The 27,466-nt window shown below is 43.9% G+C and overlaps 1 protein-coding gene across 5 annotated transcripts in view; it reads right to left on the bottom strand.

Annotated features, from left to right (window-relative positions):
• MAST4 (microtubule associated serine/threonine kinase family member 4) overlaps nt 1–27,466 on the bottom strand; it is a 690,505-nt gene that overhangs the window by 176,682 nt on the left and 486,357 nt on the right. Inside the window, exon 1 of one of the 5 annotated variants that reach the window (XM_068250029.1) lies at nt 19,827–19,892. The exons of the other annotated variants lie outside the window; for them this stretch is intronic. Coding sequence (XP_068106130.1) covers nt 19,827–19,834 — 8 coding nt within the window. The 5' untranslated portion in view covers nt 19,835–19,892. Of the gene's footprint in view, nt 1–19,826; nt 19,893–27,466 lie in introns of those variants that run through there. 5 annotated transcript variants of the gene reach the window in all.

Raw genomic sequence — 27,466 nt, 5'->3', positions numbered from 1 at the left:
TATCGAGATCGCTATGAGGGAGCGGAAACGATGCCGCAAGAGGGCGAGACTGGGTGGTGAAGGGGCGTTCTTAAAGTCTGATTGGGAGCATTCAGAGAAGGATGAACTGCTATGTCCTCCCTGCCCATAATTGATGGGCGTCCCAGTTGAAGATTTCAACTGAGCAGTGTGGGGACCCCTGGTGGGGGGGACCAGGGGTCATATCACATAAAACATTGATTATAGCATATAAACCCCACTCAGTTCAGTGGCACTTTAAAGAGACTCCGTAACAAAAATTGCATCCTGTTTTTTATCATCCTACAAGTTCCAAAAGCTATTCTAATGTGTTCTGGCTTACTGCAGCACTTTGTACTATCACAGTCTCTGTAATAAATCAATGTATCTTTCCCTTGTCAGACTTGTCAGCCTGTGTCTGGAAGGCTGCCAAGTTCTTCAGTGTTGTGGTTCTGCTTTGCACTCCCCCCTCAGGGGGGAAAGAAACACACAAATGATCTCTTGAGATTCAAAAGGAATGCTGTATACAGCCTGCTTGTGTATGGATGTATTTTCTATGTGTGGACATACTGTACATCAACCTACTTCCTGTTTTGGTGGCCATTTTGTTTGTTTATAAACAAACTTTTTAAAACTGTTTTTAACCACTTTTAATGCGGCGGGGAGCGGCGAAATTGTGACAGAGGGGAATAGGAGATGTCCCCTAACGCACTGGTATGTTTACTTTTGTGCGATTTTAACAATACAGATTCTCTTTAAATGAAAATGGCAGTCACTTTCCAGATGACCCTAGTAAATGCCTTATCTTGCACAGGCACCAACATTGATCCTCTATTCCATTTGGATACAATATGTGTAGGCTATACAAGGATGAGATCAAGGTCCCCAGCACTGATTTAGCACAGTTAAACTGGTTATAGAGTAGTGTAAGGTAAAACGGAAGCCTACCAATAAACCCAGTTTTTTTTCTTTAAAAAGGAAACCTGAAGAGATAGGAATACGGAGGCTGCCATCTTCATTCTCTAATAAACAATGCCAGTTGCCTGACTTCTGCCTCTATTTCTGGTCACTGGCCCAGAATTAACATGCAGATCAGATGCTCTGACTCTGGTGCAACTTCACTGGCTGTGCTTGTTGCAGGAAATATTTCTTTAAAGGATACCCAAGGTGACATGATGAGATAGACATGGGTATGTTCAGTGCCAAGCACACACAACTATGTTTTCCTTTTTTTCTTTCTCTGCCTGAAAGAGTTAAATATCAGGTATGTAAGTGGCTGACTCAGACAGGAAGTGACTACAGCGTGACCCTCACTGATAAGAAATTCCAACTATCAAACACTTTACTAACAGAAAATGGCTTCTGAGGGGAAAGAGATAAAAAGGGTCAATAGTTCATAGATTTTAGCTCTGGCATACTTCAATGAATGTGTCATTGAGCAAAAACAATAAAAAACAGTTAAAACTTAAAAAGTAGATTTAAACATAAAATAAAACTGGGGGATATCTTAAAAAGTCATTTATAGGAGAAGGAAGATTGATACAATTGTTTATTTCATTTGTTAATTTTTGCCTTGCTTTAAGCCTACATTTCGCCCAACAGGTGGCAATCGACTACAAGATGAAATTGGTGGAATGTGTAAAGCAAACTCCGCTAAACCTGTCATTACTGTAGACACAATGCAAGTTGCTTTTCAAATGTTTTTAATTTAGGAACCGAAAGGTAGTTCTGAGGATCACTGTCAGGTGAAACTGTATGTGTCAGTTTGCCTGCTGAACTTTTCAAGACGTCCTGACTATCTGCCTTCTTGCCCGTTTTAATAATGTCATTATTTTTAGGCATCTCTGTACACCCCTTTAATAATGGTATGCTGGAGTCTGCTTTTTTGGGACCTGTAAAAGTGGCAAGCCTTTTAGAGAGAGACCCTTTCTGTATGTCTGGTATAGAAAAGATGATGGACCGGAATTCCCCTCATAACCTCCTTTAAAAGTGGACCTGAACTCATGAACAGCACAGAAGCAAAACATAGAGAAATTCACCCTGTATGTATTTAGAGAGTTTAGCCTGTAATTACCCCTCACCTGTGACTAATCACAACTGTAACGATCTCTAAAGCTGGTCACTAACGGTCCAATTTCTAGGGAAAAATCGTTCGAGCGATCAGAAATTCTGATCGGATGAAAAATCGTTCACTACACCATCAACTAACCAATCATTGCTTCCTATCTATCACGACCACCAAGAAAATCCAAATTTTCGTTCGACGAAAATTCATTCGGGCGACATTTTTTTCACTCATTCATAATTGATTGTGTCCACCAATGGAGATTATTTACAACCAATCCGATCAGAATTTCTGATCGCTCTAATAATTTTTCGCTAGAAATTGGACCGTTAGTGGCCAGCTTAAGCTGCGTCAGCCCAGGAATCTCCTCTGCCAACACAGATCAGCTAATTTGTAAACACAGAATATATTAACCTTATGTCTGTTTTCATGAAAGCAGTAAGTAGACAAACTGCAGCTTTATTGCAGGACTTGCATCAGCTGTAACAAAGACATGTTTTTCTTTAAAGGTTATTATGCTGTTGCTTACCCTTTAGATCAGAGAGGATGTTCTGAGTTTAGGTCCGCTACAAGTAGTTGCCAATATACATATTTTGCTTATATTCACTTGTAACATTTCACCTCAACCTACTTCACCTAACCTGATGCCCTCTACTGGTCTTCGTTTTGCTTCCTGCACACTTCCCATATTACTCAAGGTGAGACGCAGCCATAAGCTCAGGAAATGCAAACTTTGGATGCAGCACAGAGAGGATGGTGTCCTGTGGCTCTCGGTGGGAACGCACCAGCTTATGCCTCAGGAATCCAGCTACAGCTCTTACAGTGCGAATAGCAGACACTTGTGCATAGCTGAGCCAGGCTTGCTGCCAGGACTTCATTGACAGCACATCCTGCAGTCTGATACCGCTCCGATAGCACAACTGATGGGAAACTTCTCTCACTCCTTACTGAACTCAAATATTCTACTAACAAGAGATCAGAGACACCCCTTCATTTAAGGGCTTCCCTACTTCAGTACAAAAATCTAAGTACCAAAATCACTTGTATAGTAATGATATGATACACACAAATATTTTTCAATGTCAGTCTGCAGCTGCTATATAACTTCAGTCTGGAAACCATGGTAACGGTAAACAGCTTGGTGTGCGTTACTCAGAATTCTCCTTCCTGTCCCTGTTTGATTAGTTAATAAGTCTGCACAAAGCAGAAGTAAATCTGCTTAAGCTACGTAGACACATCCAACTAGTGCACAACGTGCACGTGACCACCTGCACGACCTGAATGTTCACACAGACAAACTCATTTACATACTGCGCACGCAAGTGAAACAACAGACTACACATTCAAAACAAGTACATGTCGTTTACAAGCCATTCAAATGACTTGTACACACGCATCAACTGCAGGATATCACACCAACAGTCGTGTGAATAGATCCGGCAGTTGGATCGTTCAAAACGCCTGTTATCAGTTGCTCGTCAAGTCGTTTGCATACGTACACATGCCTGATTGTTGTTCAACAGTCTAAAACAGACTTAAAGAGGAACTCCAGTGAAAATAATGCAATAAAAAAAAGTGCTTCATTTTTACAATAATTATGTATAAATGATTTAGTCAGTGTTTGCCCATTGTAAAATATTTTAAATCCCTGATTTATATTCTGACATGTATTACATGGTGACATTTTTACTGCTGGCAAGTGATGTAGCTGCTGCTTGCTGTTTTGGCAGTTGGCAACTATTTCCCACAATGTAACAGGGTTCACAGACAGGAAACTACCAGAAGTATCTCGGTACTCAGAGCTTCTTGTGGGAGGGGTTTCACCACAATATCAGTCATACAGCGCCCCCTGATGGTCTGTTTGTGAAACGGAATAGATTTCTCATGTAAAAGGAGGTATCAGCTACTGATTGGGATAAAGTTAAAGGCCCAGTGCACACCGAGCGGTTTTTGGAGCAATCCGCTGGCCGCATCCGCCTGGAAAAATGCTTGGCTAATGTATTGCAATGGGATGGTGCACACCAGCGGTTTGAGGTTTTTGCCAAGCCGCAAACGCGCCTCCTGCTGCGCGTTCGCGGTTTGCTAAAAAACCTCAAACCGCCGGTGTGCACCACACATTGAAGTACAATAGCCAAGCGTTTTCACTGACTGATGCGGCTGGTGGATCGCATACAAAATCCGCTTGGTGTGCACCCGGCCAAATATCTGCGCTCTGCTCCCAAAACCGCTAGCGTTTTGACGATCTGCTAGCGGTTTTGGTGTGCACTGGGCCATATTCTTGGTCGGAGTTTCTCTTTAAGCCAGACAACAATCAGGCAGTTTGGTTGAATGTGTGTATGGACCTTTATAGGAAGGATTCCCACAACTGCAAGGATATGGGCTTTGCATAAGCACAGTTTGTTGTAATCATTCCCATGTCAGTAAAGGTGCCATTTAATGATCCAATTTCCTTAACGATCAACCTTCTGATTGAATTGTTGCGATTGTTCAGAAACAATCGTACAGGTTCACCAATGAAGGGGAAAATGATGAGCATTGACAGAACAATCAATAGAGCAATCATTCTGGCATTGGTAGCACCATTGAAGTGGACCTGAACTCTTGCACAGGGCAGAAGGAAAACAGAGAAATGAACTCTTTATGTATTGAGAGAGTTTAGCCTGTCTAATTCCTTCTCATCTGTGACTAATCACAAGTTGTTATTCAATCTGTCCACGTGTCAGCTGTCTGCCACGGCAGATGAGCCAATTTGAAAGCACAGTCTGTTTTCATGAAAGCAGGAAGTAGACACACTGCAGATTTATCGTAGGATTTGCATCGGCTGTAATACAGAAATGTTAAGGTTATTATGCTGTTGCGTATCTTGTAGCGCAGAGAGGAAGATTTGAATTCAGGTCCGCTTTAACAGCATTCAATCAATAAACCGGTCGATTGTTTGGGAAATTGTACCGTTAATGGGCACCTTTAAAAACATGTCCATAGACTATGGTCGGGATAGACTGTGACCTCATTGGGGGAGTAGCGAGCGACATGACAACTCTATAAAAAATACAGAAGGCGTCACTGCTATAAAATATACATAAACACATAATAACAGGGAACAAACTCTCTGGCAAACTTCACACGACCTCAAAAAATTCTGATTGTCAACTTCTTGCACATTACAATGCAACTGTCAGCTGACAGACGTGTCAGGACAGCACGGCGGTATCAAGTGACTGGGGACTGGGTGGGATGGGGAAACTACGTGGCTTCATTTTCTAAACACACAGGGAACATGTCATTAGCTAAGTGGAACAATGGGGCCCTGGGATCAAAAGAAAGGCACCACAGCTACCAGTTTTCAGAATGAGCAACAGGCAGTGACGGTTTTCCTGGAGAATGAAACAATTGCTGAAGGAGCGACGATCTCAGACGAGCCGAGCGAGAAGAGCGGCAGACATTAATAGTGGAATCCAGCCAACACTTCATCATGAAGCTGACAGTGTCAGCAAAGGTCCTGCTGCTACAGACTGGCAGCGTCTAATCTCATTTACCTGTTGCTACAGCCATTTATTCATGGAAGAAGAAATGAACATTTTGAGAAAAAAAATGTAAAAGACATTTACAGTAGAATTCCTGGTTTTTCAGAATTCCACTAACCAGCAGTCTCAACCAACCAGCACAAATCGCCAGCAGTACTCACAGTGGTGAAGGCCAACTTCTTCCGCTGCTTGAGGCTCTGCTGTGCTTACAGGGGAACTATAGTGTAAATAACATAATTAAAGTGAATGGGAACCCATTTATAAATAAAAAAGTCAAATACTCACCTAAGTAGAGGGAGGCTCTGGGTCCCATAGAGCTTTCCCTCTCCTCTCCCGATCCCCGCTGTTGCGCTGGCTCCCCCGTAGTGGTAAGGGACCGTTTCGGTCAAATACCGCTGTTCCCCCGCCGAAGGGAGGATTCGGAAATGCTTCAGGAGCCCAAGTACTCCTGAAGACGGGCCGCTCTACACTGCGCACGTGCCCTCTATGAAGCACTCGCACGTGTGCAGTATGGAGCCGCCTGTCTTCGGGAGGACTTGGCTCCCGAAGTCCTCGCGGCGGGGGAATTGGAACAGGGGAGCCAGCGCAGCACCGAGGGCACCAGGAGAGGAGAGGGAAGGCTCATTAGGACGCAAGCCTTCCCTCTCCTTAGGTGAGTACCTGACTTTTTTTTTTACATAATCCTGGATTCCCATTAGCTTTAATAAAATTGCTTATGCTATATAATAAGCCTCCTGTCGCTGCGTCCTCCTCTGTCCCTGTGTCCGTGTGTTGTGCCTGACGCACAAGCATGGCACATGGGCGGCGGACTTCAAACAGCGGAGGATGGGTGCAGGGGGACGGGCGTGCACAGCAGTGTGCGCGAGCGTTTGTGCGGTAGGATTTTCCCGTCGTTTTTGTAATTTTGTTTTTATTGATTTTTATAGTACTGAATAAAAAAAGATTGAAGAAACAATGGAAACAACAATTAAAAACCAAATCAATCGAAATTCAGATCAGACATGTTGTAAATAATCGATCTGGCAGAAAATTGTATGGTGTGTACCTAACATAACACTGAGGCTAAGTTCACAGTGGGACGTTAAAGTCGCACGTTAAAACAGCATTTAACGCAGAATAACTCACTGCAATGAAAAATCAATGCCCCGTTCACAGTGCACACGTTACGTTAGTGACTAACGCTGCACGTTAAGTAAAAGTCCTGCATGCAGTGCGTTATACACGTTATTAGCTGTGTTGGACTGTTTGCACAAGCTCAGTAATGACTTGGATGCATACTTTTCATTGCCTGTATTTTTTTACTGTATCTGCTGTATGCGACGGTAACGCTACGTTGCCACTTTTTGGGCGCGTTGCGTTGTAAGCTTGCGGTGTGACTTTAACGTGGCATCAAAACGCAACGTCCCACTGTGAATCTAGCCTGAGTCTCAAGCAACCAGAAAGCACACTTATCTGGCATTAGATAACAGACTACTGTACATAGAAGCACATAGCAGCTGTATGTTCTTGCTGCACAATGCCACAGATAATAGAGCTGAATAAACACACTCACTCTCCCAGGAGAATTGCTGCAATGGGAAGAAAACTGCTAGATGGGCAATTAATCTCCTTCCGTGTAACTCTACAGAGAGGAGATGAATCACCAATACTCTGCCACTGAATTGTGGCGTTCTGCAATCAAGGGAAATCAATCGAACTGCTGAAAATCTCATATACAGCAGCCCTCATTAACATCTGGGCGATACAATCAAGGCAACTGAGAATTTTGTAGAGTGATTGAGTAATTAAAAAAAAAAAAAAAACCCCAGCTTCATATCCTTGGTCAACTGTGCGCTGTTATGTACCACGACCGCCTATCACTTCCACACGCAAGCGGTTTGCATTTTTTTTTTTTTTTTTTTTTTTTTAAGGAGGAACTTTACTGAATTTAAATTAAGGGAACCCAAACCGAGAAGGATATGGGTGTTTCCTTTTAAAATAATACCAGTTGCCTGACTCTCCTGCTGATCCTGTGTCTCTAATACTTTCAACCACAGCCCCTGAACAAGCATGCAGATCAGGTGCTCTGACTGGAGTCAGACTGGATTAGCTGCATGCTTGTTTCAGGTGTATGATTCAGCCACTACTGCAGCCACAGAGATCAGCAGGATGACAGGCAACTGGTATTGTTTAAAAGGAAACATTCATATCCCTCTCAGTTTAGGTTCCCTTTAAAAGGAACCTGAGGTGAGAGTGAGATGGAGGCTGCCATGTTTATTTCCCTTTAAACAATTGCCTGGCAGCCTTGCTAATCTTTCATACATTAGTAGTGCCACATAGGGCTGCTCAAATCCGGAACCGGGAGATAGCCGGATAGTTGCTATCTGGATATCCCCCAGTAAACCTGTGCGGGGTGGGCAAGGGGGCCAATCTTAACTGTCTGACGTCTTCCTCGTCCGTCCCTCGCGCCTCCCACGATGCGCTCCACGCGCGTCACGTGATTACAAACACTTCCTCCTTCAACCCGGAAGGAAGAAGTGTTTGTAATCACGTGACCGCCGCTTGGACCGCATCGTGGGAGGCGCAGAGGGACGGACCGAAGAAGACGTCAGACAGGTAAGATTGACCCCCTCGCCCACCCCGCACAGGTTTACTGGGAGATATCTGGATAGAACTATCCGGATGTCTCCCGGTTCCGGATTTGAGCAACCCTGCCACACGCCTGACACAAGCATGCCGCTAATCTTGTAAGAAACAACTTATCTGCATGCTTGTTCAGGGTCGATGGATACAAGTATTAGAGGCAGAGGGAGCCCAGCAACTGGTATTATGTAAAAGAAAATAAATGTGTCTCCATATAGTTATATAACCTCAGGTTCCCTTTAAAGGGGAACTTTATCCAAGGTTTAAACTTCATCCCAATCAGTAGCAGACACCTCCTTTCTCATGAGAAATATTTACCTTTTCTCAAATCGATCACCAGGGACATCTGTATGGTTGATATTTGGTGAAACCCCTCCCACAGTGTGATGTCAGGGCCAAGGCCCTGACAGTTTGCGGTCTTTGAGCCTTAATGGAAAATAACAGCTTTTTTTCAACTGCCAAGCAAGCAATGTCTCCCTCTGTGCATATAATTCTCAGTAAACGAACATTCCGTAGAGATCACCTAAGAGGACTAAATATGTCTCCACCTGTGATACATTTCAGAATGTAAATTGGGGTGAGGAAAGATTTTACTATCAGTAAACACTGTATAAACTGCTTATATTTTACAGTAGTAATGTATTAATTAGTCAGTGTTTGCCCATTGTACATTTTTGTAAATTTACATCCTTAACCACTTGCCGACCAAGTGGTTTCCTATTGCTCTGTGCTGGGTGGGCTCTTCAGCCCCCAGCACAGATCGTATTGCAGGCAGGGCGATCAGACTTCCCCCCTTTTTTCCCAACTAGGGGGATGTCCTGCTGGGGGGGTCTGATCGGCGTCGCTCTTCTGTGCCTTGCGGGGGGGGGGAGCTCCTCAAAGCCCCCCTCCGCAGCGCTATTCCCCCTCCCTCTCCTTGGCTCTGTAGGCGGTCCAGGACGGCGATACGTCCTATACCGCCTCTGATAGGCTATCAGAGGCCGGGGATCGCCGATCTCCTTTACGGCTCTACTGCAGCGCCGTGCAGTGTAAACACCGGGGATTTCTTCCCTGCGTGTTTACATTTTTCATTGGTTCAACATAAACCAATGAGAATTCCCATTGGTTTGCAGTAGGTCAATGGAGATTCCCCGACCACTGGGCTCTTAAGAAGGGACTGAGCGGTGGCGGACGCGTGTGTATTACATTGTGGATGCAAGGAAAACGGGTGACGCGGATGCAGCGACTAGATTAGTGAGAACATTCTCCATTCTCATAGACTTTCATTGGGCACTTTTTCCCGTCCAGTCTGGGAAAAAAGTACAAAGTCCGGACTCTACGTTCCATCTTGTGTTCCACGGAACACGGATCCATGTTTTTAACATGTTTTTTAAGTGGAAGTGATTCCTATTTATAACATAGGATGCACTGCCTGCGTTTTTGAGGGGCTTTAAAAATGTATCTCATGGATACATTTTTAAATCAAGTGTGAATCGAGCCCAAATTAAAATTTCTATCTTCCAGAAACACTTGGGGATAGCGGTGTATTAAATGCATAAAAAAATAGGCACGTTTTGTATGATGTACAGTATATACAACAGAGCAGAAGGCTTTTATAGATAAATGTGTCCATACCGTGGTGACCCCCGCCGGCTTCTTAGGCCTAGGGACCACTAGAACGCTTTGAGCTGTATTTTGGAATCACCGGCTATCTAAAAAAGCGCTACACTGAAGAAAGTCAAAGGTGGTGAACACACAGGAGCGATTGCGATTTTGCCTAATCACAATCGTGGGTCCTGCAGCATTTCTGGAGCAATTGCGCTCCAATGCAAGAAATAGGAGCGTGGCAAAATTGCTTTGGGATTGCTGCACAAAAATGATTTTGCAGCAATTTTACTACCCAAACCACAAGACTTAAAACGCAAATCCCAATCGCTTTACAGAACGCTAGACCTAAAATAGTAAGCTAGTTTCTAAAAGCACCAGAAATCACTCCAGAAATTGCTGCACAAAAAGCTTACAAAAAACACTGAGCAATTGCAGGCCTTATGGTGTCAGAGTAGAGAAGGTGGCTGCAGCCCTAATACAGCACAGCTGCACAGGAGAAAGCACTGACATGAGCTGTGTGTCTGCACAGATCCAGTGTATGTGCTGTACACAGGACTCGGAGCTGCTGCCCTCTGTAATTCATAAATTCAGCCTGAGTCATAGGGATAAGCTCTGTTTCAGCCTCAGTGTGGACTGCGTTACTATGGCCAGTAATTAGACTACTTTAATGTAGGCTGTGTTTAGCTTCTGTGTCAGTCTCTCCTTGGAAACTACTGGTCACTCAGCATCAGAGGAGTCACCAACACACCAGCTCAGCGACAGATCGGAACATTGGAGGCCTGACATTCTACTTTACATAACCTGCATTTCAGGGGATTGGCTGCCAGGAGGGGAAAAGCAAATCCTTTTTGTTGAGGCCTTAAACTGCCTTCTAACACATCAGTCTTTATTTTCTCTGAAGCCGGCTTAGGCATTATTGTAGTATGTGAACAGTTCAGTATTGTGTCGAATCTGATCAGAGAGGGATCTAATGGCTGCCCATACACGGCACACAGATATTACATGCATGAAATCGATTCACAACCTGTGGAGCTGCCTTTGCCTGCCTCACCTCCCCCAATTGGGGTCCACCGGCCAGCAGCAATGATATTACCTGTCTGCAGGTGCGATTCCCCGAGTCCGTGCTGTCCCTTCCTCCGGCTGGCATTCTTCCCCATCTCCTCTTCACTTCCTGTCCCGTCCTGTGACAAGAGGAAGTTCAAAGAGTAGAGAACGCTCTACTGTTTGAACTTCACCTTATCATAGGACGGGACAGGAAGTGAAGAGGAGATGGGGAAAGAAGGCCAGCCGGAGAAAGGGACAGTACGGACCCGGGGACTCGCACCATCGGAACAGGTGAGATTATTACTGCATCGGTGGTGGACGAATCAAACACCACTAATGACGCATTCCCGACCCGCCAGCGATTGAGCGAAATTTTCTGTCTGGACAAATTGCCTGCACAGATTTTAGTGTTCTGTAGGCCCACAACCTGCACAGTGACCTCCTCCAGCACTGACTTGCAGCTGCAGGACTGATGCCATCCCCACTTTACATGCAGATTACAGGTAGTTAGACTTCCTTCCAAGCAATTTGAAAATTGTTGTGTCTCAACAGAAACCATTTGAAATTATGTGTCACAATTTACATTCCTAATTACAGTTACACGTTAAAAGAAACCATACAGGTTTCTGTCAGCTTAATGATTTGCGCTATTAAACATTTAAAACATTTAAAACAGGTATACAATGCCACGGACTTTGCAAAGCCTCCTGGGGTTTTTCAATGAGCCATTCCAACACTACCTGCATGCCCAGAGGCACCCTATGCCAAGCTAGGGCGGAGTCCCAATGTGTTACTGGGAAGGGAGAATGAAACGTATCAGAGTCGTGTAGGACCCTTTTACACTACATTTTACATGTGATTCCGATTTTTTTATGCGATTTAAAAAGTCCTGCATGCCGCATATTCTCTGCATTTTTCTTCTTGTGTTGCTAGCATCCAGTGAAAATTGGAATTGCGATTAGCAGTGTAAAAGAAGCCTGATTTAAGAGTGTCTTCAGATGTCAGAGCCGCAGACCATACATAAGCCACAGTTTGTTTGTTTTGCCCCTTTTTACACTTCACAAAAGAATATAAAGGCTTGTAAAAAAATGCCAGCGTAGCAATAGAGGGTGCAAAGGTTACGACCGCACCGGCGTCTTTGGGCCAGAGGGGCCCCGTAGGGCCCACCCTTAACCGCATTATTAGCTCTTTACTGGTCCTGTGCTTGTAATGATAACTTCTATACATGCTGTAAATGATGATAACCATTAACAAGCTGTTCCCCATCCCCTTCTTGTACCTCTGATACGGTTGGTTTAGGCATGTTTTGGTGCGCACCATGAATTGTTCTGTATAGAGTACTTTGGGGGGGGGTGGGGGGTGTTGTGGAACCCATGTGAAACTCACACTGGGGCCTATAGCTCCTTAACTACGCCACTGAAGAAGAGGTTCAGGTAATGGTACCTATAAAGGGCAGCAACGGATATAGAAAGGAGTCCTGACTGGAGAGGAGTGACTGATGCAAAACATTGCAGTATCCGATAGTAAACAAATTACAAGAAAAATGTACGCAGAACAGGCTCCAGCCTCAGGTCGCAGTGTAGGATGGGGCACACAACTCACTCAGCTATCATTCCCCTATTGTGTTTGAAGCAGAGAGAAATAAAAAAGGGGATACATGGCAGTGACTGCAAGCCAGATAACTAAACATTAAGCTGTTGGGGGCCCTGTGGCGCCTCTTAGTCTAATAGCAATCAGTGTGTGATGGCTGGGGTGGGAGGGATAGAGGGGCGCACTTTGGTGTCTCAGCCTTGGGGGCTGGAGGCCCTTGTCCCAGCTCTGGTCTGTATAGCACTTGGACCCAAACTGTCGCCTGAGGGTCTGAACCCTGTGGGTGACAATAATTGTGTGTGCAACTTTATTAGTCTGTACATATGTTTCTTCCTCTTCTATAAAAACAACATGCCACTTACACAGCATTAAAGCTGCTATTATGTAGGCAGAACATTCATCTCATCACCTGACTGACTTACTAACTTAGGTGCCTCATCAGGTTTGCTGACATGATGCTTATCTTCAAATATAAAACTGCCTAAGGTTTCATCGCACACTACACACCTTTTTTGTAACACCTAATGCAATTTGAAAACTGTGTACGTGCTACAAACCCGGTTTTGGCCTACATTTCAACAAAGCACCAGTGAGTTTAGTGAACTAGCTGTGAAAATGCACTTAACATGTATAAAAGGAGCACAAAAACATGCATACAATATGTGTATTTTACAACAGTTACTGTGTGCCCAAAGCCTAAAGTATGAAAGGTTTAGGGGACACCTTAATTTTAAAGCATCCATAAATAACTTGATTTGCAGCATCGATAATCCACATATTTGATCACAATGACAGAATCTGGCAGAAATCAATGCTGTTTCTATCAAATTTCTGGATGAAATTGTTCGAAATGATCGATCCAACATGGTGGAAAGGTCTCACTTGAAAGTGGTTGGTCGGATGCACAGCGTTCACCAGGCTCCCTCCATATGTAATGTTTGCCCCGTGTGCAGTGTAGTTTCGGCCCACTTGTCTTCCTATGTCTCGTATCTTTATTGCCACTGTGGGCACCTGTAAGCCCATGACCCCGCTGCATGTACTAACTTCACTTACATATAGAGTGGGGTCACGGGGTACAGGGGTCACGGGGTACAGGCGCCCCCGGTGGAAATGGAGAAGGACACAGCGGAGGAGGTGCCAGCAGCCCAAACTACCCTGCACACTCACCATATGGGGGGGGGGGGGCACATTAGATAGATGGTAGGAGTCCTTTAATGCTGCATATATTTCCCCTCATTGTGTATACTGACCCGCTGGCATGAATGGGCATTTCACACAAGAGCTATCTGGCGATGTATAAACATGGCATTTACAGTAAATGCCGGAAAACCTGAGTAAGTGAGGCCTCAGAGAAAAAGTCTGATTTCTAACACAGCTGTCAAGCCTGTGATGTAACCTATATTCATCAGTGCACGGAGCCTAGTTTCCTACAGCCTGAGCGTTACCTTGGGAGGAAATTAAATATCTAACTGAATAGAAAAGCAAACAGAAAATATCTCTCACAAGTTTTAAGCAGCATTGTGCTGGGAGTGTCTCAGGAAATGAGCACTAGCCGCTATACATGTGTGTGGTGATGATGCAAGTCCTGCAGGGGAAAGATGAAAGGCCCTATGCCACGCCCCCAGCATGGGCCAGCACTGTGGGGCCGCCTTACCATGTACAGCTCTGCAGATAGCAGTGCCAGCATATACTCCCTTACACAAAAAAGGTGACATCACAACTGGTGCAGAATGTGGCAGAAATGGATATAGGAACTCATCATGGCTGGAGATATGGCCATGTATTACTATTATTATCCTATATAATATATCCTGTGTTGCTGCGTCCTCCTCCTGTGTGTCCCTGCGTCCGTGCTTTTGCGTACCAAGCATGCATGGCACGCAGGCAGCAGTTAGAGCAGGAGGAGGATGGGGCCAGGGGGCAGGCGAGTGCGTGCTGACATGTGGCGGCGGTCATAGGGGCGGGAGGGAGACCTAGAGCCCGTTATATTAACGGGCTTAGGTCCACTAGTGCATTTATAATGCACTGAGAGAGTCTGCAACATTGTACAGAGCACAATTCACATTACTAATCATCCCTCAAATGAGTTTGCAGTATAAAGGCTGGTACATTCCATGCAATTTTACTTCAGATTATATTTCCGATTAATAAACAGATCGATATTCAGATCTATCATCAATCAGATATAGAAGCAAGCTAGCATTTTTCAGAATGGATATCGATCAAAAATGGATTGAAAAGACAAACAATCAGAACAATAGCCATTAGCTAGTGTTTGGATCAATATTTTAAGCATGTCTGATTTGCTTTCAATTATGAAATCTGTTTTGGGCTTAGGATCAGTCGATGGCAGTCAGCAGGCAGTATATTTGCTTGGCCTGACCAGATCTTTTTTTTACTAAGGAGTCAGAGTAGAAAGTCGGATGATTTTTGTACCAAATCTACAGCCCTGGTAAGTATTAAACTAAGGAGTTGGAATCGAGGAGTCTGACCCATTTTGGGTACCTGGAGTCGGAGTTGGAGGTATCAAACTAAGGAGTCAGAGTCGGATGATTTTTGTACCGACTTCACAGCCCTTCTTCAGTAAGGGACAATTTGGGGGAAACCACATACGGTCACCAACTAGTATAGGGATTCAGGGAGAAAACCCACAAATGCAATTAAACTCCATGCAGATGAAGAGTCTGGTTATGCAAGTTTAGGCCACTTTTACACTTACATTAGAAACCTTCGTTGCATTACCCTTTTTTACCACAGGGTAACGCAACGACAATGCAATGGGGCTTAGTGTACTTACTGCCTTGTGTTGCGCCAGAAGTGCCTGTTCCACCAGAAAGCTGCTGCAAAGTCAACAGGTCGTTACCATTGGAGTTTCGCGTGGACAGATGTAAAGTAAGTCAATGGGCGATGTAGAAATGTTAAATATGTTGGAGATGGCACAGAACACGTGTGTGGAATGACAGGAATAGGACGGCAAAGCCCGGGAATCCCAGAGATGTACTTCCTGTCCAGCAGGGAGGTTGTCACTGGGTTAGCCGGTGCTATGCCTATGAATGTGTCAGCGCACTTTACCGCAGGGTCATAAGTTTGGCATTTTGTACTTTGCGGTGTGAAGAGATAGGGGCGGGGCATTACACCACAAACGCACAGGCCAGATGTAAAACCAGCCTGAGAGTGTTATGCACTGTGCTGTCCACTATGCTGCCTGTGCTAAACTACAACATTAAGTATCACTTCCCTCATTTGGTCTACATAATCATAATCCGGATATTCTGAATAGAAGAAAAATGAAGAATAGAAAAAAAAATGAAAACCTGTTTTCCTTTTTCTTTTTTTCTTTTCTTAACTGAACCAAAATTGATGCTTGACCCTTGCTTTGCTTTTCATGTAATTTGGAGCTCAATTCACATCAATTATGTCATTACAACGAGTCGCATAGCCACTTTAATCTGCTGACCGAATAAATTGCTGGAGAGATTAAGATAATTAACTTAAATCTTAAAGTGGAAGTCTTATAAACAAATGAAAGCCATTTATGCAAAATTATGAAATCCATACAAAATAATAAATCATCCAGTTGTAGAATTCAAGCCTGGAAATTCACACAATAAAAGTAGTATGTTGATGGTGTTTGTTATGTTTAATACACACAAAGCAGCAGTATGTAGACCACACTGCACGCAGCTCAGACAAGGTTCTTATACGTCACACCGCATCAAGCGTAAGGCTGGATTCCCACTGAGGTGCGGCGGCAGTGGCGTAGCTAAAGAGGTGTGGGCCCCGGTGCAAGTTTTACATGGGGCCCCCCCAAGCACTCTATACATAACAATTTATACGGCGCACCAAAATCTGCCAAGGACAACCCCAGTGTCAGAGGTGCAAGTAGGGGATGGGGAACAGTGTGTTAAGGATTACTACTATTCAAAGCATCTATAGAAGTGATTTTTACCAGCACAGGACCAATAAAGAGCTAATACTGTGATAGAGGTTGGACCCTTCGGGGCCCCTCTGGCCCAAGGGCCCCGATGCGGTCGCTACCTCTGCACCCCCTATTGCTACGCCCCTGTGCGGCGGCAGTGTCTAAAGTTACTTTTTCAGCAATATCCACTCATATTACTTCTCTGTCTCCTATTCTCACACAAGCCTTCCTCTCTTATTGCCTCCCACACCAAGCCTAGCCTCCCCCTCTTGTCTTACTAGTGTTCCCCTCTCCGCCCCTAACTCTAACCCCACCCCCCCAACACTAGCCCTTCCCCTCTCCTCCACTTCTAACACTAACCTTCCCCTGTTTTCTGCCCAACACTAACCTCCCACTCTCCTCTGCACTAACCCCTCCCCCACCCACACTTCTAACACTACCCTTCTCTTCTCCTCTTCTAATACGAACCTCCCCCTTCTTCACTCCTAACACTAACCTCCCTCTCCTCTCCTAACACTAACCTTCCCCCTCCACTTCTAAAATGAACCTTTCCCTGGCTACTACTGCAATAGGAGTTTGGCTACAATGTAGCTGAACTCAGTTGTGATGGAGCTCAAACCACTTGGCCATGCCAAATTTCAGATTGGCTGCTTAACAGACCAGCGGTATCATGTGCCAAAACTCAGGTTCCAGGCAACTCAGATCTGCAAAGTTATATTGCAGTCTATAGGTAGCCGAGAAGCGACAGGCACCCCTATGTGCCAATAACACCCTGCTTCACTTATAGGCACCACCTCTCAATGGACACGTTTTGAAAGAAACCACTGAATCTACCCTTTGTTCTGATATGGATGTCCTAACAATCTATTGTAATGACCACCTAGGAGGCCTATTTTCTAAAATGAGGAAAAACACTGCAGGCCATCTGTGTAGATGTGCATAGAAGTCAAAGCTTACCCTTGGTAAAAACAAGGATCATGCCCAAAGATGGCAAAATGTTACTACCTGCTTTGAGTCGGAAATTACTTATATAGCATAGCAAGATTAATTCAAGTGCTTTCTGCATACCATGAGGTACATCCTACAAGCAATGAATTCTCTCCTTGGCTTTACAGAAGTACAACTACAAATAAAAAGGAAAGGTAATTTCTAGCAACATTAAATTAGAAAGTTGCCTAAAAACACTTATAAATGTTATATACGCCTTTATTTCCCATGAAACTGAGTTATGCTTTGAATCTGCTGTATGTCACATAGAAAGCCCCCTCCGGTGGCACCTGGAGTCATTGCTTATCTGCAGCCAGAGCCAGGGAAACCAGCAGCTAATTGGTGATGAAGAGATGTGATGAGAACATGAGATTTCTGTTCTGAGCATTGTGGGTCGTCTGAATGGCAGCCAGCACTGACCCACAAGCCCAGGGAGAAACAAGATGGCAAAGATTGAAGTTTAATTAAAAGATTAGATGCGTTTCCCACAGCTATAAATGGTATCTGCGATTAATCCAATTACCTAAAACAATTCACTCTATATCCACGGATGACTGCTGCCACTGCTACATATATATATATATATATATATATATATATATATATATATATATATATATTTATATTTATACTATGCTCACACAGGTAGTCCCCAGTTAATAAATGAGATAAGGCCAAAAGTTTGTCCTTAACCTGGATCTGTTCTTAAATGGAACACTGTGCCATCTCTATGCCCCCCGGTGCCTCCAGTGTCCCCATCTGTTCTTTTGACACTGGAGGCACAGGGGAAAAGAGGCGACTGTGTTACCTTCCCTTGTGCCTCCAGTGTCCCCCTCTGTGTCACCTCTGTTCCCCTGTGCCTCCAGTCTCCCACTCTGTTACCTCTGTCTCCCTGTTCCCTCAGAGTCCCCCTTTGTGCCTCCGTACCACACTAAAATGACATTTTACAAAGTTTAAAAAACACCTTTCTTTGAATTTTTTTAAATCGATTTTCTCAAAAACTAAAGGGTATTTCTGAAAAAAAGGTTTCTACCTTGTCCCCACAATTTTCAGGCCATTTATATCAGCGGGTCATTCGTAAGTCTGGAAACATTTATATGTATGTATAGATACACATTTATTTATATATGTGTGTATCTATCCATCTATATCTATTACAATCTTTAGATTGTAAGCTCGAAAGAGCAGGGCTCTCTCCCTCTTTTGTGTCTTGGAAATCATTATACATTTTAGTCATCATGTTACTTTTTCTCATTGTTATTACCAACTCTGTATTTTGTATCGATTTTGTCACCAATTATGTATTTTGTATACTGGTGTATAACATTGTATGTATTATTATGTACCCCCTGTTCGTTTCTTACTTTGTACAGCAACAAGGAATATGTTGGCGCTTTATAAACCAATATAAACTATCTATCTATCTATCTATCTATCTATCTATCTATCTATCTATCTATCTATCTATCTATCTATCATACAGTGCACAGTGACATAGGAAGATTACTGGTCATATGAATATTCTCTTCGCATCATAGAAAAGTGAATCAGGAAATATCACATGCCTTCTCGTCTGCACATCAGAGATGCTAGTCTATCAATATCTGTTTATTTACATGGTCATCCGGAGGTGAAGCAGAGCCTGGCGGGCTGCCATTATTTACTGCTTATGAACAATAAGGTCAGGTAGCAGGAGATTTCCTAATCAAAGATGAATGAAATGAGAAATGGAAGAAGCTTGAGTTTTCCACAGACAGAAATAAAAAAGCTAAATGCAGTATCTCTAGCACAAGAAGATGCAGATCGGGGCACGAAGATCAGCATCACAATATTCTAATTCATTATACCAATATTTCCAGTGGCGACAGTCCCCATTACAGGGAACATGAAACCATTCACAATAGCTCATAACCTGGAAGAGCTTACGGATGGTTTACCAGGGCTGTGGAGTCGGTACAAAAATTATCCGACTCCAACTCCTCAGTTTATGAAACCTCCAACTCTGACTCCTCAGTTTATGAAACCACGACTCCGACTCCATGTACCCAAAATTGCTCTGACTCCTCGACTTCAACTCCACAGACCTGGGATTTACACTTGTTTTTTGCGTTGCGGTGAGGATACAAAGCTCCTGCCACATCACACTGCAATGAAAAAAATGACAAACATATAAGGCCTCTTTTCCACGGACTGCTGATAGGCAGTGAAATGCCTCTCAAACGCTCATAACTGCTGCCTGGTAACTGCTTGTTGCAGCCTAGTAACTGCTCACTGCTGCCTGGTAACTGCTCACTGCTGCCTGGTAACTGCTCACTGCTGCCTGGTAACTGCTCACTGCTGCCTGGTAACTGCTCACTGCTGCCTGGTAACTGCTTGCTGAGCACACAGCTTAACAGTCTGTGGAAAAAAAGGCCTTAAAGAGAACCTGTACTGAGTAAAAATATTTAAAATAAACACATGAGGTAACTTCAAATGAACATTACAGAGTTACCTTGCCATCAGTTCCTCTCAGAAGCTCACCATTTTCTTCTGACAATAATCCCATCCAGTTCTGACAATATTTTGTCAGGTCTGAAATATATCAGTTGCTGTCAGTAAAATATCAGTTGCTGTCAGTTATAGCTGAGAGGAAAACGTATGTACCAGGTAATGTCCATGTTTCCCTATGGCTCAAGTGGGCGATGTTACAGTTTAACTGTGTGCTGACCAGAAAGCTGTTATGGGTAATGGCTATTTTCAAAATGGAGGACGGAAAATTCCCTTTATCATAGTGAACAAATAGGACGCGGGACAGGAGAAAGACACTGAGAAGTAGACTACATGGAAGGTAAGTATGACGTGTGTATGTTTATTTTGACTTTTATTTTCAGTACAGGTTTTCTTTAAAGTGGCAGAGTGCGCCGTCAGGGTCATATTTAATGCACCACCCCCAGCTCAGTGATGTACCCCCTGCTGGGCAGGAAGTACGTCACTGGGATTCCCATTGGTTCATGCTTGTCCGTCGCACCGCGTTCCTGCCAATGAAATACCTGCGTTTCCCACTGACTCCAATGACTTCCATTGCCGCTTCACCAGGGAGGTCATACGGTAGCACTGCTGACTTTGGTGGCTCCGCGGCGATTCGGAAACATCTGCCATAACGTGACCCGGTAAGTGTGCTAGGCCCCATTGACTTGCATTGCCATTGCCTTACCCTGCGTTAAAACAAGTAATGCAACGAGCAAGTGTAAAAGGGGCCTAAAGGGAACCTGAAGTGAGATATGGAGGCTGATGTTTGTCCATTAGTGGTCCCAAACGATCTTTTTCTATCATCATTCATAATTATGAAGAATAATTTGTAAATGATCCTTCTGCAAATGTTATCGTTAGTGGCCACCTTTAGCCATAGACCCTGAACAAGCATGGAGATCACATGTTTGTGACTGAAGTCTGACTGGATTAGCTGCATGCTTGTTTCAGGTGTGAGATTCAGAAACACAGCAGGACAGCCAGGTAACTGGTATTGCTATAAAGTAAATACATATGGCAGCCTCCATATCCCTCCCAGCTCAGGTTCCCTTTAAGCACTCTCTATCAGTAGCGCACACATGCAGGGTGGAGCCCCAGCTATCATTTTTACAAACTCACTTGATAAATGTCAGCTAAAGCCTCCAGGATACAAGCCTGTGAAAAATTGCAATATAAGATTAATTTTCTTCCAGAAGGTAGAAGTAAATGTTCATGATAATTTCATTATGAGCTGGAATATTACACTGCGCTACCTGCCTTCTGTTTTAGGGCAGTCATGCTGTAAATTACAATATTTTTTGTAGGCAGATTTTTGATTCTTCTGGGCCCTTAACTCCAGACTGCCTGATTAGTTTCCCTACATTTAATGCACGGTTTATATATGCTGCACGGTTTATGGCTTCTGCGCCTGAAACATGTGTATGTAATGTCATTAGAGGGGTAGTGCAGCAGTTTCGGGATGCCTCTGCTCTCTGCGGCACAAGATCTGGGTCACACAGAATCACAGATGACATTATGTCTATAAATGAATGGTTTGTACATCTCCACATTTTTTATCAAATGAGGAACTCACCCCTCGCTATTAAAGTGTGTGAAAGAAGTCAGGACAAATATCTTCCGTTTTCAGAAGTTAGCTTATAAACTTAAAAGATTTACAGATTGTCCAGCAAGCTCATGGTGAACCAGAACTCCTAAGAGTCTGTAAGGGGCTGAAAAGCCGCCTCACTAAGATGATATAAAAAACAGAAATTTGCCTGCTTAAAACAGAAGGTATTTGCAATTATTCAGGTTGGAGTGAGCTCTGAGTAGTGATGAGTTTAAAGGCCCATACACACGGGGTACGGCCGTCGCCGCAACCACGTGGCACGCGCGTGTTGCGGCAACAGGTCGCCCGTGTGTATAACGCGTGCGCCCACGAACCGTCGCCCGTCGGAGCTGTCGCCAGGCGATTGACATGTTCAATCGCCGGCTACAGCTGCGGCCGCGACTTCGCCGGAACTGTCACTAGTCCCGCGTGAGTACGCGGGCTAGCGACAGGAGACCTACGCGAGTAAATTGAGCATCCGGCCGGGGGATGCTCCATTCACAAACAGCTTCCGCCGCGTCTCTGCCTTTATGGCGAGACGTGTGGGGAGCTGTCGCCAACACACCTCCAGAACCACTGGAATGCAATGATGTGTCATCTTGTTAATAATACAGAGCCAGACTATTCCAACATGCATACAAATATTTTGGGACTGGTAGATCCTCCTCAACGCATGGATGGATTAATGTGGCTTTGTGTTGTTGGACTTAAAATACTACAAATATACAACAGAAGTGATCGTTCCCCCATGTAGAAAACAAGAGTTTCCGATGTTCGAGCCAGACGTATGTTTCTCCTGGGTGTGGCCATGTCTACATGCAGCTGGCACCTCAAGTCCTCAACTAACTCTCAGGAAAGCACCAGGAAACCTCACTTCCTTTCCAGGTCTCCACGTCATACTCGTTATTCTAAGGAGGCAATTAATCAACGTTCAATCTACAGTTAAATTCTACAATGATCAAATGATACCTAAAAAGGTTTTGTAGAACGGAAAATACACTTTGGGTTAAAAACAACAACAACAACAACAACAAAGCAGCAAAGGCTAGACTTCACATAACTGGGTTTACAACCGGAAAGGTTGGCAAGGGATAACAGCCTATTAGAATAGGTCCAGGGTGGGGACTTATCTAATTGGTTATGCATCCCCAAACCCAGTTAATCCCAGGGTGGGGACAGTCCCTGAAAATTCTAGCTGACCAAACATGATTTCCTGACGTATGGCATATTCTGGGTCACACAATTCGTTTTTTTAAATACACTTGCAAGTGACAGGGCTGGGTGTGAAAATAATCTAAAGTCTAGGAGCTTCACATTACACCAGGAAGACAAAGCTCACCATTAACAAAGTCTTGCCCTTGTAAACAATTCATCAAACCCTAACCCTAACCCTAACATTTGTGGACTTACCCTTCAATACCTGCGTTGCACTGGGATACAGCCCATTACAGCAGTCCTCTATATTTCTGTACTGTTTCTTCTGCCTGCAGACACTATTATTACCAGGATATGTAACTGAAAGGAATGCAAAGTGTTTTTACATTTTAATAAAACCAGGTGGCTGGAAAAAGTAGCCAGATGGGGCTCAATCGTGGAATGTAGGGTCAGTGCACCTATGCTTAAAGCATAGGATGGGGAGAATAGCCAATGACAGTTTGGTGCTAACCAAAATTAGCTGGATGGAGCACCCAGCTAAAAGAGCCTGGCGAGAACACTGGAAGTGGTACATCAGTCAATTAAGATAATTAAGATTAAACGCACTGATGTATGTATGTACACACCTTAAAGGAAACCAGAGATAAAAGGATATAAAAGTTTTACACATACCTGGGACTTTCTCCAGCTCCCTCTGAACAGATCGCTCCCACGCCATCTTCCTCCACCTCCTCTTTGGCTGGTATAAGCCCTGTTAGCTTGGCCAGTCGAGCCGCACTGCAAATGTGTAGCCCGGCCACGTGCGCTCGGCCGCCGCGTTCCCATGGCCGAAAGTGCTCTCTGCCTGCGGGGGCGCATAACACTTCCAGCTGCAGGAGTGAGAAAGGGGTTGCGCATACAGGTGAACGGCACCGACTGGCCTAGCTAATGGGGCTTCTACTGGCTAAACGAGGAGGCGGAAGAAGACTGACTGGGAGCGATTGGTGCAGATGAGCTGGAGGAAGCAACAGGTACGTAAAAAAAAATGTATTTCCTTTTATCTCAGGTACACTTTAAGTCTTCTGATACAATAGTCCATCCTGTAGATTAGATGGACTTTCTTCCTTCCTCCCTACTGGTAGGGAGAGGAGGGGTGGCAACACTTGCTATATGACTCCTGGCTGATAGGTCCCCAGGCTGTATAGGTCGTCAAGGGGAGACTGAGAAAGAGGTGTGAATGTTTGAGAAGAGGCACACAATTGGGCCGCCCATGATTTTAAGTGTGGTCACTCCAAGCATTGTTAGCATTTGGTAAAAGGCGTGAGACACCTGAAGCATCATATACTGTGCAATCCATAAATTACAATGAGATTATCGGAGGTTGAGATCTGGCCATCTTGGATTTGTCTTAACTTCAGAGAATCAGAGAATCCAAGTTACAGTTAGCTCTTCCTGGCTTTTTAGGCCTTTGCTAATGCAAGGTAAGGACTGATTTAGTTCTATGGTATGTATAAATTATGAGGTAGGTGTAATAGAATACCCACTGAAATCATGGAAAACCAGTAGAATGTCAAGTTCTCTCAATATTATCACAAGAGAGTAGGAATCATTGAACACTTTTCCAACTCAAGCCATTAGCCTCCATGTGGCTGGAATAATCCAATTCAGATTGTTGAATTTTTTTTTTCAATCCGTTACAGCACTTATTTACATGGTGCTGAATGGATGTTGCCTGAAAGGACTGGGACTCTATCTCTGAGGTTACTGAGGCTGAACGATGCATCTGTTACTATGGTAGGGGAAAGGAGGCGGGACAACAGCACTGCACATGATAGAGAGGCTTGCGGTGGGAGAAGTAAGGAAAAAAGCAATGGGCTCGAGTGTAGTATAAAGATCTCACATAACGATCTCGGAAAACACCTGTACACACACAAGGGGACTACAAAAAGCTAAGTCACCTGAGGTTTGTATGGCATGTTTGCACCTTGAGGCTCTGTTCACATCTAAATTCGAAATCGCAAGCGTTTTGCGATTTTGTGCGCAATCTTTTTTAGCGCCTCCCGGTGCTTGCCTGTGCGCTGCATTTTTTTTTAAAGCGCTTTTCTAAAGCTCTTTCGCATGCGATTTTAATTTTCACTAACTGACGCAGGTCAGGAAGTGAACTCTGACCTGGAAAAGAAAAACTGCAAATGCAATCGCCACACAATGCGATTTTGTGAGCATTTAGCCCCAAAAATGGTACAGGCACTGCTTTGCACTGCGACAAAACACGCTGATATGAACCTTCTCATAGAGATTCACTGCACAAGTGTTTTGTGGGCAATTTTAAAAATCGCCTGCGCTTGAAAATTGGCCAAAAACGCCCCTAGATGTGAACGAGCCCTTAGAACCATCAAACAAACTGCTCACAGCCTGCGAAGAAAGGCCGTTATCCAAAAGCAAAGGTTCATCTTATAATTATTAAGGGGAAAGGACAGAGTTTTGGCTGGTCACACACTAAGCCATGCCAGAATAGAGCACAGACTGAGCAATGCCACTACTCGTCACACTCGATGGACAGAACCAGTCCTAACTACCGCTATCAATAGATCTGTACTGCTTGATGCAGCATGAGACAATGTAGCTGCTGTTCAATGCTACATTGATGTAGAACGGAAAATTTAAATACTCCAATTTGAGATCCTCATCAATGTTGCTTTGGAACTGATCAAACATTAAAGATACATTTTATGAAAATTGGGGTATCACCATTAACCTAATCAACTCTTCCCAGGAGTCCTTTCACCAGCCATTTCCTCTACAGAGAGACTTCCAGAGCCACAGGTTGTGATCCTCTGTGAAAACTCACCTCTATCCCTTCTCCCCCCTTTTCACTTTGATCAGCATCAAATATATATAGAGAAGCAGCTACTGCTCTCCTAAAGGCTGATACTAACTCCTTCAGCCCTCCTCAGTCCCCAGTCAGATTTTAAAAAACCTTGTTTTTATTCCCCCCTCCCTGGCTATCAAGCTGTAACATTTTATATTTGGATCTGGGGTTGATGCATTAAGCTGACTATACATAAGGGGCCTATTTTGTAAAAAAAAAAATTACTTTTGCTATCCAGTTTTTTATATCTGATGGGCACAAAAGCACACCTAAACAGAGACATATGAAGGATGACCTTTATTTTCTTTTAAAGCATGCAAATTGTCTGGCCTCCTGCTGATACTCGTCCTCTAATACTTTTAGCCATACACCCTGAACAAGCATGAAGATCTGGATTAGCTGCATGTTTGTTCCAGGTGTGTGATTAAGATACTACTGATGCCAAAGAGATCAGCAGGGCGGCCAGGCAACTGGTATTGTTTAAAAGGAAATACATATGACAGCCTCCATATATCTCACTTCAGGTTCCCTTCAGAAAGCCAAATTGATTTTTTTTTTATAAATATGACTTTGTAATATGCTTGGTACAGCTGTGATCACCATACCACAAAATGTAAATGTGTGGCTTCGTTTGACTAGAGTAATGCATCGCCACCTGTGCCCTCCTGTCTCTCCAGTAACAGTAAGGGTGCCCTGCCCACTGACTGACTGACTATCTATAGGAAAAATCCTGAAAAGGGTGTTTAAAGCCTTTGCCACCGTTCTCCATTGCAGCCAATGGCGTTCTCTTTCGAGGTGGCGAACACAATGCGGCAATCTATAAAGTGGAGATCAGCCTTTGCCATTGTGCTGCCCTCCGAGTTCATGGCATTCAAGAACTGACAGAAAATTAGGGCAGTGTTTTCAAAACTGCAACACAAACCAAACACTCCAAACTCTTAAAGGACAACTGAAACGAGAAGTATATGGAGGTTGCCATATTTATTTCCTTTTAAGCAATATTAGTTGCCTGGCAGCCCTGCTGTTATCTTTGGCTGCAGTAGTGTCTGAATCACACCAGAAACAAGCATGCAGCTGATCATGTCAGATTTGACAATGTCAGAAACACCTGATCTGCTGCATGCTTGTTCAGGGTCTATGGCTAAAGGTATTGGAGGCAGAAGATCAGCAGGGTAGCCAGGCAACTGGTATTGCTTAAAAGTAAGTAAATATGGCAGCCTCCATATCCCTCTCACTTCAGTTGCCCTTTTAAGGGAACTAAGCACCTTTTTTTCCCTGGAATTTCTCCTGATTTCTAATAGCTGCAGAAGCTGCTATGTCCCCCCCCCCCCCATCCCCTTGTAGCGGTCCTTATTTACAGAAGCCAGTGATGCTATCTTCACACCTTACCTATAGATAAACTCTTTGAAGCAGTTGTCCTAATTACCCACTCCCTCTGTTGCTAAAAGGTATTGTTTACTTTTGCAAATTTGTGCAATAAAACTATTAAATTAGTCCTTAGCTGCCTGAAACCTCTGCAGTTCACCGTCTGGCTGAAGTAGGCTATTAAAACCTCTAACTTTAAAATGTAAAAATAAAAGGTAAAATGGAAGTTTGTTGTTTTAATAACGAGCCACATTGTTGGCATGCATGTTTAATGTGCTATTGAGATGCCCTGGGTGCCAAAAATGTTGCTCGGTTCAACATTTTTTAAATGCAATTATACACTACTCCACACATCTCAATTCACATTAAAACCCCATACTTTTACAAAGTGCCTCAGAATCGCAGATCAAACGCAGAAACAGACGGCCGTGTACACAAGCTCTAAAGCATGGTTTTCCTTTTAGAATAGATTACAAGAACTTCAAATCCCCTAGCAGAACAGAAGACCTCTGCAGACGATGCTGCCTCTGATTTCAGATATTTCATTACATACCGATCTCATGCAGTTTGTCAATTGTTTTAATGCTTCAATAATGACACTGACACAACGCAAGTCCGGCGGAATAATAGAAAGATGTGGCGGAGAGGTAACAGATGTTTGCAGTGTGTG

This window comes from Hyperolius riggenbachi, chromosome 1 (assembly GCF_040937935.1).
Source record: "Hyperolius riggenbachi isolate aHypRig1 chromosome 1, aHypRig1.pri, whole genome shotgun sequence".
NCBI lineage: Eukaryota > Metazoa > Chordata > Amphibia > Anura > Hyperoliidae > Hyperolius > Hyperolius riggenbachi.
Note: the sequence above shows the minus strand (reverse complement) of the source record. Positions and strands in the feature narration are given on the sequence as shown.